The sequence below is a fragment of the Ambystoma mexicanum genome, chromosome 1q (assembly GCF_040938575.1).
Source record: "Ambystoma mexicanum isolate Mex_15411 chromosome 1q, UKY_AmexF1_1, whole genome shotgun sequence".
Classification (NCBI taxonomy): Eukaryota; Metazoa; Chordata; class Amphibia; order Caudata; family Ambystomatidae; genus Ambystoma; species Ambystoma mexicanum.
Genome location: NC_090922.1, coordinates 1345961410 through 1345974347, shown reverse-complemented (window position 1 = coordinate 1345974347; position 12938 = coordinate 1345961410). Strand labels below are relative to the sequence as shown.

The window sequence follows — 12938 nt, the reverse complement described above, 5'->3', positions numbered from 1 at the left end:
AGAACTATTGACTGAATCGACGCAATGAGTTTAGGGTTTTGAGTGCTTCGTTAAGTTTCTATGGTTTTGCAGTTGGTGATTCAGAGCTCCATTAAATGTGATACCACATTTAACATTGAAATGCTTCAAGGAGAGAACTGTAATCCTTCCTTTCAACTGTAATGTCACATGCAATACATTGAAAGGTTAATATGTGCATATTATATCAGTGTGCGGTACTACATAGCAGTTGGAACTGTTTCAGTTTAGAGCATTTGTAGGTACTAAAGTGTGCATGATGCCATAAGGTGTGATTTCAGCAATATTTAAGTGGGAACGTATGTTTACATACGGAAGTCTAGATTCTCTTAAATGCTGAGCGACTGGAGGTCAGTAAAAATATACTTTAGGAGATTGGTAATTTGGTCAGGCAGGCATTAAAACTGGTGGTGGAGATTACGCCAAGGAGGGAGTTGTGTGAACAATAATTGTTAACACTGCAATGATGTTCACTCCAAGGAAGGAGTGGTGAATTATATATGTATTAGTAGGGAGTTCGACAGGCCGTCTGTTTGCATTAGGCAGTAGATTGCCTGGTCTTTTAGCACTTCAAAGAGAGAGTTCAATGTGTTTGTGTTTTTCGCCCAAGGGAGGGAGAGTTGGGGCAATTAATGGTTTTTCTAGGGCAAAGCTTTGAAGTGAGGCACCAGTGTGATTCCTCTGGTTTTACACAGACTACTCCAAGGAGGGAGTTCAATGTTTTTCTGTTTGTTGGTGTTTTGCCCCAGGGAAGGGGTTCTATGGGTTATCTTTCAGAAGGTTTTCGGTGAGTTCTTGAGCGAAGGGGAACAGGTGTGGTTATGATGTTTTTTGCGCATTCCAAGGAGGGAATATTATAGTCTACCAACCGTGTTTTCTTTTTTAGAGGAGGGAGTGTTGGAGACAAGGTTATGGTGTGCAAGACAGCGCACTTCAATGAGTGAAGGAGTTCCGTTAATCAATGGCACCTTACTGTATCTGCTCTCCCAAAACACTTAGGGTTATCAGCAGGGTTTTGCCATTTCCCTTTGCGGCCAGTTAGGTGCACCCACACATGTGAGGTACCGTTTTTGTCGGGACAACTGTAAGAACGCAGAAAGGTAGTACATGTGTTGTTGGCAGCGTGTTTCGGTGGTTTCCAGGTGGGAAATGTCTGAAAATTGCTGGGGCTTGTGGGTAATAAATTCTAGGGCGATTTGCGAGAGTCAGACCTCTGTGGATACCTACGGGTGTCTTCTTTTCAGAAAGGCATGGGGTTCCCGGTTTTCCTTGGTGGCTGCAGGCCCAAATCTGTAGGCTGGGCACAAGAGCAAATTCATGCAAAATCTGCTCTCCCGAAACATTTGGGGTTACCAGAAGTTTAGCCTTTTCCCTTTGCACCCAGGCAGGTGCACCCACACATGTGAGGTAGTGTTTTGGTCGGGACACCCTAGGAACGCGGGAAGGTAGGACATGTGTTGTTCTTTTCAGAAATGCCTGGGGTTCCCCGTTTTCCCTGGTGGTTACAACACCCCAAGGCCAAATCTGTTGGTTGTCCACAAAGCCAAATCCAGTCTTCACTAGGGCTTCTGATGTACCAGTTGTTTGGCCTTCTCCCCTTGCGCCCAGGTAGGTGCACCCCCACGTGAGGTACTGTTTTCGTCGGGACACCTGTGGGTATGTAGGACATTTGTTTTCTCTTAACTTCTCATACATTTGCTACTGCACTTTGTTACAGAACCCTTTCATTTCCCAAACATAACCTACATTTTGTCACAGCTTTAGGCACTGTATGCTTTTATAACCTGCACAAGTCAACTACCCTCCAAAAGGTATGCCTGTGCTCTTTCAAAAAATGTATGCTTGCTATTTCTCACAACATTAATTTTCCTTAAGCACCTCTGTTTAGGCCGTCAGCATACAAGTCATATGTACTAGGGCCCCGTTTTTTGGCTTGTGGTATTGCTTGTTTTGTGAAACATTACGAAAAATGTGTGCTTTCCTAACTAGAAGTCGGGGGAATGTAGCGGGGCATTTTTTTTCTCAATGTTCACAGAAGCCATTACCTTACAGCTCCAACCATGTCCAGCACATACCTTTTTTTCCCTTTCATTTTTCCAATTGTTCCCCAAACTATGGGAATTTTAGGTACATAGTTGTTGCCTGACCTTTGCAAATTACCCCTTCCTAAACCTAGAATTGTCTACTTTTGAGAAATGTATGCCTTTCTGTCTTCCCATTCAGCTTTCCTACCCTGCTCTACCTTTCCGTCCATGCATGTCCTATTGTGAAAAAAAGGGTACAATCACCTACCTCTCGCAAAACTGATGGTAGCCTTATAAAAATATGTTTTTTTGGTTTCCACTCAACCTGTTCTGAATTCACCAATTTCCAGGCTTTTAAGAACAGCAAGCCATTTGTTCCTAGCTCTTACAAGAAAAAAAAGCACAGGCTTCACTGTACATCATTCTATTGGCATGTTTTGAAAAAACATAATTTCCTCTCTTTTTGGTTATTTTCGATAACCCCCATGCAGCAAACTAAGATTCCTTGGTGGCGTTATGACCGCCTACATGCGGGAAGAAAAGGGGCCAAATTTTGCCAAGATATCACATGTAACAAAAATGTTACAAGGGATTGAACGGCGACATACTGAAATAACCAAAAAAGGGCTTGGCACTGGGGGGGCGAGGACGGAGAAACCATTGGTAGTTAAGGGGTTAAAAACGAATTGAGCATAATGCAAGTTAAAAACACACTTGGATTTGACTAAGGCCAAAGTGCCTGCAAATATTTAAAAACAAATTTGGCTTAATGCAGGTGAGAGCACTGAAGTTCAATTGTGCCAAACCAAGTTCTCAAGTATTCTTGTATTGTCTGCGTCCAGCTACCCTTTGTTTATTTGGTATAGCGCGAAACCAAACCCAAACAAACAAACAAAACATAGAAGACGTAAGTGGTAAAGTATATATTTTGGCGAGCAGGTCACCATTTGATTTGTGCAGTTGTGTATTTTTCAATACGGGTGGGTAGTGTGCATTGCGAGGGAATTGGGCGAGGCACCGCGTTGTCGGCAACCTACGTAGTTGAATATTTGTGAAATGAAGTTGTCTAGAAGCAGTGAGGAATGAGAATACAGCTTTTATAAATTTGCGTGGAGATGAGTTGTTGCCTGGATGCAGCTTACTAGTGTTAGTGACTGGATGCCGGGAGTTAATGTCGGAAGGGCGAAGGGCATGGAGCGTAGTACGAGCAGAGTGTGTTACTGCTCCCACACGTAGCCTTTAAAGTTTGTAAGGCAAACAGTCCACACAGATAAACAGCCACTCGGTGCGAGAGGCAGTACAAGGCACGCAGGGAATTGACTCCCTGTGAGGTTATGCTGTATCCTGATGTAGGATTGTCGTTGGCGATCGTAATGCTCCGCCCCAGGGGGGGATTACCTTTTTATTCTGTTGTAACAGCAGTCTTGGCGGCTGTCTTGTAGTGGGTGGCAGTGGGGGTTCACGAACAGGTTGCTCCCTGCAGCTTCTGTCTCCAGTGTCCTAGCAGCGAGTGGAACTGTCATTACTGTAATTTTCTGCAATAATTGTAAGCGCAAGCAACTACTATTGAAGCAGTCACCTTTGAAAAGTATTGTTAATATTTCCTATATGTATTGGTTAGTCTTAAATAGTATTTACTTACCTGCCTTGTGTATATAAAATAAATGTAGATTTTATTATAACTGTGTAAGAGTTTCTTTGGGCTATTGTATTGACTGGCTTCATTGTACTTACCTAAAGCTCACATCCTCTGCATAGAATAAGCCTGGCTGCTCTGCCATTCTACCAAATCCTTTGGTTAGTATAGACTTATACCAAGAGTTGGGGACCTGTACACCAAGGGATAGTTTTATTGAATTTTACCTCCAGGTGGACTTTAGGAAAACACCTCTAACAGTCATATGATGTCAGTGTTCTATGAAGAGTCGGTCGAGACTTGAGCTGAGATGCCCGAGGATGCAGTGGCCCCTGCTACCAACAGACAAGAGTAACTGGAACCTGTAACTAGGTAAATAAAGCTATGTTTTTTTCTACCATGGAGTCTGAAGTCATTTGTCCTGAGGACCTTTACTGGAAAAGTTCACTTTTTAATTCCAGGGGGAAGCCAGCCCAAATGTAAATAAAGCCACACCACAACAATTTCAGAATATTATGCCCTGCATTATACGGATGGTGCTAAACATGTAAAAGTGATTGCAAGACAAGTTATGCAAGAACATGGAAAGGAATTTAAAACTTACTGAAGAGATGGTGGAGTTTGGTATTTGTATACTGAAAGGGTCTGTTTCCACAGCAACAAACAGATCAGCTGCAGGTTCCTTGAAAAAACTGTCAGCTCCAAAAGGGTCTGAACCTTTGAATGGGTCGCCTCCAAAGGGATCTTAAGAAATTTTAAAAAGAAAGTGTCTTCAGTGCAACCAACAAACAAACATATCCTGGAATTAATTCTAACCAGTCATTAAAAAGACAATAAAACTTAAAAACAAAAAATAGTTTTTAGTATGGTTTACAAAAACAAATACTTTCCGAATAACAATGCAAAATATATTTACAGAAATGAACAACACATTTCAAACTGGCTGGAGAGTAGATTATTGGTGTTGCGGATGTGCTTACTTCTTTAGAAGAGTTCATTAAAAAGCACAGTTTGGTCATAAATCTTTCCAAACATGTATTTAGTAGTCTATTCAACTGATTCTGCAGTATGCTTGAATATGGGATTAACCATAGATACCGGTTCTAAAAAAGTATCAGACTAAGAGTGGAGGATGGGAGACCACGTTGAGGAGACAGTTCCACAGACCTCTAGTTAGAGGTGTAAAACATCCTAAGGCTGGGTTCATACCAAAGGATAGACCAAATTCGGCGTGGGTAGCAATAGCAGTGCAGTCGGCTTCACTCAAGGGGAGGAGAGAAGTGCTGGTGGGCAGTTAATCCCAACAGATAAAACAAAAGAGGAAACTACACAGATATACTGAAAAATAAATGATGTATTATAGGATTACCCAAATCGCACAGTTCTAATAATTACTTCAATTGCAAACACAACACCATAATATATACGACAAACATTTACATAACAACGGCTTTCTGATGCTTGAATCTGCTTAGATTCACATGCTCGACATAGGCCGACATCTGGTGGTTAGTGCAGAGTATTACATGATTTATTTTCAATTTCGAAAAGGGACGTTGACGAAGCGTTCTTGTAACACTATCCCATCTGTGATGTGTACTGTACTCATGATCCCCTGCGCATCGAGGTCCTAAGATTGTTATTTCTCTGACCTGAGGTTGCATGGAGTGTATGTGAAGTATGAATGAAGAATTGTGCTGAAAAACCCTCACGTAAAACCGGTCTATGGCACATTAAATTTCCAAAGAGCGGAAGATGGGTGGGAACATGTGAATCTAAGCAGATACAAACATCAGAAAGAATGACCGGTATGTAATGTTTGTGTACTGAGGCTTTTGAATCTGCTTAGAATTCCGTGCTTTGCATAGACTAACAAGCAGCACCAGAAGAAGGTGGTGGTTTGATAGAAGGAACAGAGACAAATAAATATTTCAGCACTGCCTGTCCCACCAGTGAGTCATTTCTGGCTTGTGTTGGGTGAAAGTGTGCACGGGACTCTGTCCTGCAGATAGCTTCCAGTGGCACGTGTGCAACAAATGCTAATGTAGCCCCTGCACCACACGTGGACTGTGCTTTGACTGTAAATATCAGTGTCTTGTTTGACAATGTGTAACATTGCAGTACTCATCTTACAATCCATCTAGAAATGGTAGCATTTGAGACAGGATCCTCCCTCCCTCGCTCCAACGGCTGCTAAAGCCACAAAGAACTGGTCTTTCTTTCGAGTAGTTTTGTTGAGGTAGAAGATGACTGTCCTTCGCACATCTAGTGTGTGAAGCCCAACAATGTTGAAACATGTTTGGGGATGTTTGTGGTCTCGTGCAGAAGGGATGGGGCCAAGCAGTGTGGGCTGGACTGCCCTTTTGGGGTGGGACCAAGCCTGATTTGCAAATGGACTTTCCCCTTTTGTAATGGCTTGACAGCAAAGAACGATGGTCCGCAGGGTTGCCCAGAGGTTAAGTTTAAACCTTCCAGCCATCACCTCCTTTGTTTTGCTCAAGTGTTCTTTCTGTAGATTTTGAAACAGAGCAGGAAGTTCAATGGATTGGTTGATATGGAATTTAGAAATGTACTGTCGTGAACAGCATGGGTGCGTTCTTAAGACAACCTTGTTTTTAGGCATTATGACTTTCACTGACTACGCCTGAAGCTCACTTAGCCTTCGAGTAGATGTAATGGCTATAAGGAAAGCGTAGTGAGATCTTTGAGGCTTGCTTTATGCATTGGCTCAAATGGTGAGCCCATGAGTTTGCATAGGACAATATTTAAATCCCATCCCGAGTTTGCAATTTGAGGGTAAATTCTTCCATGAAGGCTTTGACACCATGAAACTTAGTGTGATGTTTTATATGCAGATGGTGCTGCCAAATGAACTTTTAATTAATTAAAAACCAGCTGTCTTTCTAATGTGTACTAGGTAATCTGCTATATGTGATGGTGAGCAGTCAATTAGGTTAACATTTTACTTTCTACACCACTCTACAAATCTTCTCCATTTGTTAAAGTAGCAGTGTTTAGTGTTAGGCATACAGCTTCCTTTAAAATGTCCATACATCTGTCTGGCAAATTAAGGTGTTCAAACTCTATGACTTCAGGAACCAAGCTACTAAGTTGGTTGCCTGAGGTTGAGGATTCACCCTGGGATTCCAGGAGAACATGTTGTAAAGACATGCTAGATTAAATGGAGGGCAAACTACCAATTTTAGGAGGTGGGAATACCTGGTTTGACATGCCCACATTGGAGCTATTAGAAACATTGTTAAATGCTCCTTGTGCATTACTCTGTTGGAGGGGTTGGAGGAAAAGCATATGCAAATATTCCTGACCAACTGATCCTTGGATTCCTTCTGTGGGACCCTGCAGGCGTAACTCATTTTGCATTTTCTTTTATGGCAAATTGATCTATGTCTGGTGCCCCACTGTGAACAAATGTAGTTTAGAATGTCCAAATGTAACTTCCACTCGTGTTCTATGGGTAGATTTGTGTTGCTGCAAAGCAGTTATGTTCCCCTGGAACATGTTGATATTGGAGATATATTCCTCTTTGGAGGCTCCAATTCGAGATATTTTTATGCCAGTGTGGATAAAGTTTATCCAGGGAGCGAGTCCTGTTTGCCGATGTAAAATATGGCTTTTGTGCTGTCGGTTATAATCAGCACATTCTTCCCTATTATGTGATGTTGTAAAGCTTGGAGCGCCTTGCTAACTGCTAGAAATTCCAGAACATTGATGCGTTTCTTGGAATGTATGTGAGTTCCCATCCCCTGTGCTGTGTGGCGGGGACAATGAGATGTGAGAGTGATGGGTCTGTTCTGATTGTGAGGTGTTGGTTGTTGACAAATAGTTTCCCCTGTAACATGTAATCTTTTGTCCACCACTGTAGCGCCAACACCAGTGCTTGCGAAACTTCCACTAGATATACGATATTACTGTGAGTAATATATCCCTTCTGAGGCTTGCGGATCTGCTTAGATCACATGCTATGCATAGATTAGAGAGCAGTGTCTGGAGAAGGTGGTGGGTTGTGAGAAGGTACAGCGGCAAATAGATGTTTTAGCACTGCTTGTCCCACCTGTGAATCTGTTTCAGAATGTGTGTCAATGCAGTAGTGCTGAGTAAAGGTATGAATAGAGTTCCATGTAGCTTCTTTGCAAATAGTGTCCAGCGGGATGCTTGCAATAAAGGCCCAATTCACTCCTGTACTCCTGGTAGAGTGAGCTCTAGGTGTGAAAGGCAGAGTTTTGTTTGCTAGAGAGTAGCAGAGCTGTCTGCATTTAACTATCCATCTGGAGATCGAGTTTTTTTAAACATTATCACCTTCCCCGTCAGGTTCTATGGAGACAGTTTGATGGTTTTTCGTAGCGGTTTTGTTTACTTATTAAAGAACATACCTCCTTACATCCAGTGTATGGAGGTTCTCAGTTGAGCTTGAATGGTTTTGAAAGAAAGCAGGAACTTGGATATGATTTAGGTGAATACCTAGGGTGTGTACTTAGTACCAAGTTGTCTTTGTGGATAACAAAGAAAGGTTCTTGCACTGACAAACCTTGTATTTCACCGACTCTTCATATGGAGGTGATGGCCACCAGAAAAGATGCTTTTATAGGTTAGGTGTTTAGGGCTGGATGTGTGCTTCAGAACAAAGGGGGAGACATATGAGCTTTGAGAGTACCACATTTAGATCCCTCCCTGGAGGCAGATTTGAAATGTGGGGTGGGGGGGGGGGGGGGGGTACTACCATTTTTACTCCTTCCATGAATGCCTTAATGACAGGGACTTTCCACCAGGACACCTTGCTTTCAGAAGTGGTGTACGCGGATAGAGCCGCTAGGTGAACCTTGATGGAGTTGAATACTAGACCGGAGTCTAGTAAGTGGAACATGTAATGAAGAATGTCTGATGGTGTAGATTCAGTAGGGTTTACCTTTTTTGACTGGCAACATATTACAAATCTTTTCATTTGTTAAAATAAGTGTCTGGTGTTTGGTTTACATGCCTCCTTGAGAATTTCCATACACCTTTGAGGTGGTTTTAAATGGCCAAACCAAGATTTCAGGAGCCAAGTTGCCAAGTGCATGGATTGAGGATGTGGCACCCCCAGTGTTGGGTGAGCATGTTGGAGGGGCACGACAATTTGATTAGCTCGCACATCAGCTGTTTACGCAGATGCAGGAACCAAGGTTGTCTCGCCGACATAGGAGCAACCAGGATTAGCGTCACTTGTTCCTGGTGCATTTTGTTCACTATCTTGCCCAGTAGTGGTGTAGGGGGAAAAGCATAGACACGTTTCCCTGACCAGCTCATCCACTGGGCGTTCCCCTTGGATCCGAGTTAGGGAAACCTAGATACGATGTCTGGGAATTGTGTGTTTTGGCTTGTGGTGAACAGGTCTAAGGGAATATAGCCCCCTAGGGAGAAAATATCTTCTGAAATGTTTCTGCTAAGCTGCCAATCGTGCTTTTCGGGTAGAGGGCCTCTGCTTAATGAGTCTGCCAGAGAATTGAGTTCCCCTGGAACATGTTGCCAACACTACGAACATGCTCTGCTAGAGTGCTCACTTCCACATTTTTTGTGCAAGCCTGGACAGACGGAGAGTGTTTGCCTCCCTGCTTGTTTATGTAAAACATGGCAGTGGTGCGGTCTGTGAGGATTTGAACTGTTTGGCCTGACAGATGCATTTCGAAAGCTTGTGGGGCTTTGAGTACTGCTAGTAGCTCTAACAGGTTTATGTGATTTTGAGCTATGATATGGATCCACAGGCCATGCTCTGTGTGGTGAAGGTAATTGGCTTCCCACCCTGTGAGAGATGCGTCTGTTGTGACAATAGCTTGCACTGTAGGGTTGTGAAAAGGTTTTCCCATTTAATAGGTTCTACTTTGTTCACCAGCATAGTGCTTGAACTAGGGTTAGCGAAACAACCACTAGATCGTACCACTGACCGCTTGCCCGGGCCTACTGTTTAGCTAACCATTCTTGCATTGGGTGCATGCGCACCGTGCGTGCGGTACCAGGTCAAAGCATGAAGCCATTATGCCATGCAAGCGCATTGCTTTGCATACGATTATTTGGAGACCGGTTAGATACTGAGGTATTTGCAGCAGTAGGTTTTGCACTTTGTTTCGTTTGATGGAAAAACTAGACCCTCTTCTGTCTTTATGACATCTCCTAGGAATACCAATTGGAACAGAAGATTGATTGTTCTTTGGGTATTTTTGTTGCAAATTTGGCGGGATTCCCCCATCAGCCAGTCGTCCAGATAAGGGTACACTGGGATTTATTCTCTGCATAGGTGCACTGCCACTACCGCTAGTACCTTTGTGAATACCCTTGGAGCGGAGGGTAGAACCTTGAATTGGTAGTGTAGGTTCGCTATTTTGAAGCGCAGAAATCTTCTTTGTGCTGGGAACATTGACATATGAAAGTATGCATCTTTCATGCCCAAGGTTGCCATGTAGTCCCCCCAGTTGTAGCAGTGGGATTACTACCTGTAGCATTGTCATGTGGAATTTTTGTGGCTTCACATAGGTGTTCGCAAGGCGCAAGTCTAGGACAGGTCGCATTGTTATTTTTTTTTAGCGCAAGGAAGTACAACAAATAAATACCCTTGTTTACCTGCTTTGCCCGGAAGATTTCTATGGCGTCCTTTAGTAGCAGTGCTTGGGCTTGTTTTAACAGGATGCGTTCTTCTTACTGTGTAGTTTGTCTTGGCGGGAGGTTGGTGTTTGTATTAGCTCTATGCAATATTCCCTGCCACGGTGGAAAGTACCCACTTGTCTGACATGATCCCCTCCCATGCCTGGGTAAAGCGAGAAATGCGACCGCCTACTGGAAAGGCATTGGAGGAAACCTGTAGTAGTTGGTCATTGTTTAGGAGGGGTGGTGCCCCCCTCTTGAGGAGGAGGAGGATCTGCCCCTATTTCTGGACCTTATTTGGCCCCTTTGAAAACTCTGTTGGAAGAACTCTGCACACCCTGGTTGTAACTGGAGGGCCGCTGGGAGTTCTGTCCTCCAATCCAGCGCGCATTTGTACCTTCTCTCTGCACAAAGGGTTTGTTAGTGAGTTGGATTCCCCCTTAGCACTTTTTAGTGTGTCCTAGACTGCTTTGCTGAATAACGCGTTGGGCTTGATGGGCATGTTTAAAAGGGTAGCCTGAGTCTCCAATTTGAAACCCGATTGACGAAGCCATGCATGGTGTTTAATGAGGGTACCTTCTGCTACAATTCACTGCGCATTGTCTGCTGCGTCCAAGTTATTTTTAAGAATGCAGCTTGCTACTTGTCTCCCTTCAGCAAGTGTGCGAGAGCTGTACCTTTAGGGGCTCTAGAACCGAGTCTATTTATTGTGCAATCTCGTCCCACTTGTGGCAATTATAGCTGGTTAATAGTGTAGTGCTGTTAACTAGTCTCACTTGATAGGCAGCCGAGGAAGCTACTTTCCTGCCCAGGGTGTAGATTTTCTTGCTCTACTTGTCAGGAGGGGCTTCGGCAGAGAGAAGGGTGTTCCTGCTCTCTTTCTAGTGGTGGTGACTACTAGAGAGTCAGGCTTTAGCTGCCCCATAATGTACAAAGGGTCCGATGGGACTGGTCTCTTATCTCAAAGGATGTCCTCTACAAAGTCCTTATCGACTTTTGGTCGGTATGGTCTGGGGGTGGATGATTAGGATAATCATCATAGTATTGGTTTAATTCCCCTGTGTCCCCTTGGTCTTCTGGGTCTGTAAATGAGCCAGGGTCTTGTGAGCCTTGAGTGTCGTAATGTGTCCTGAGCCACGTCTTGATATGACGAGTTATACGTTTGTGTAGTGTACATGCAGGTCTTTTGGCGTTGTGCTGCTGGCTAGCTGCTTCGCCATGAGGGGGAGGGGCCTGAAGGTTGGGGTTGATCAAAGACATTTACAAAACTAACCATTCTGCTCATGACCCTATCAAACTGTTCTGGGGTCTATTGGGAGGAGCATGGCAACACTGAGGGAGCAGGTGTAAGCAGAGGCTCTGGAGCAGGGGCTATTTGTGATGCATTGCCTCTGAAAGGGTGTCCTCAGGGGTAGAATAATCCTTAATCTTTGAATGTTGTGATTTTGAGGCTTGGGGAGTCGAGGGTTTTGGGTGTTTCGACTTTCCGGCCTTCAGGTGTGAGGGACGTGTTCTTTCATTAAGTTGCCCAATTTGAGCTTTTTGTAGGGGCCATTGACGCGCCTTTCGAGGCGCAGTCGGCGGAACCAGAGGACTTTCCAGATTTGGACGCGGAAACGGAATTTGGCATCTGTTTCGGGGGTGTGTCATGTGGTGATCACGACAGCCCAGAGGACAGGGAATATTCCGACCTTCCCATCGACACCGCATGTGGCTTATGGGTTGAAAACGTGGTCGACTGTCGGCCATGGGGGGATGTGCTTAGTGTGGCGTGTAATGGAGGTGCTAGAGCCACCAGGTGTCTCTGCAGCAGAACCGCTGGCCTGCCTGTTGGAGTCGGGTTGTGCTCACTTGGGAATCCATTGGATCCCTATCACCCTACGCGTCACTTAGGATGCCGACGCTGCCATTGCTGGAGCCTCCCTCTATGGCCATGGCAGCCTCGGAGTGCATGGCGTGGTGGGCCCAGCGTTTAGTCTTTCGGTACTTTAAAGTTTTTGTTCTTAACAGTTTGCAAGACTTGCACTGTTTTTCAGCGTGGTCCCAAGGGAGGCAAAGGTTACACACTCGGTGTAAATCCTTCCGTGGAAAATAAGAAGTCACTTAATCCCCTTTCCTCCATACTGCACACGTGTTCCTTCCAAGGGACAGGAGGCGGAACCTTTTTCACCAGAAAAAACCTTCTTACCCATAATATTTAGAGGCACGCCGGGGTGCAGCCATGGGAGCATGCGCAGCCCTGACTCTGCCCTCTTGCGCCACACCTCAGTCCCCATAGATGCGTCGACAATAGATCATCATTGCCTAATGAGACCAGTTTTATTAAGGGGGAGGTTGGTGGGACATATGGAGGAAAGGGGACTCGTTAGTCAGTACGGTGAGTAACTTCTAATTACTCTTACGTCCTGTCCCCTTTCCTCCATACTGCATGGGCGATTACAACTGAGTGTAGCCCCAGGGCGGAGAGTAGACCCTCCTTAAGCAAACAGGTTTCTAAGAACTGCCCGTCCGAAAGCCATGTCTGATCTAGAACCAGCATCCATACAGTAGTGCTTGCAGGAAGGGGTGGCCCATGTGGCCACCCTGCTTATGACTTGCCAGGGGACATGCTGCTGGAAAGCGATGGC

At 44.5% G+C, this 12938-nt stretch overlaps 1 protein-coding gene across 2 annotated transcripts in view; it reads right to left on the bottom strand.

Annotated features, from left to right (window-relative positions):
- The window catches only part of EPS15 (epidermal growth factor receptor pathway substrate 15), a 1698287-nt gene that overhangs the window by 329418 nt on the left and 1355931 nt on the right, over positions 1-12938 (bottom strand). For both annotated transcript variants that reach the window (XM_069642214.1, XM_069642213.1), the window contains exon 20: positions 4283-4422. In XM_069642214.1, the coding sequence (XP_069498315.1) occupies positions 4283-4422 (140 nt within the window). The remainder of the gene's footprint in view (positions 1-4282; positions 4423-12938) is intronic.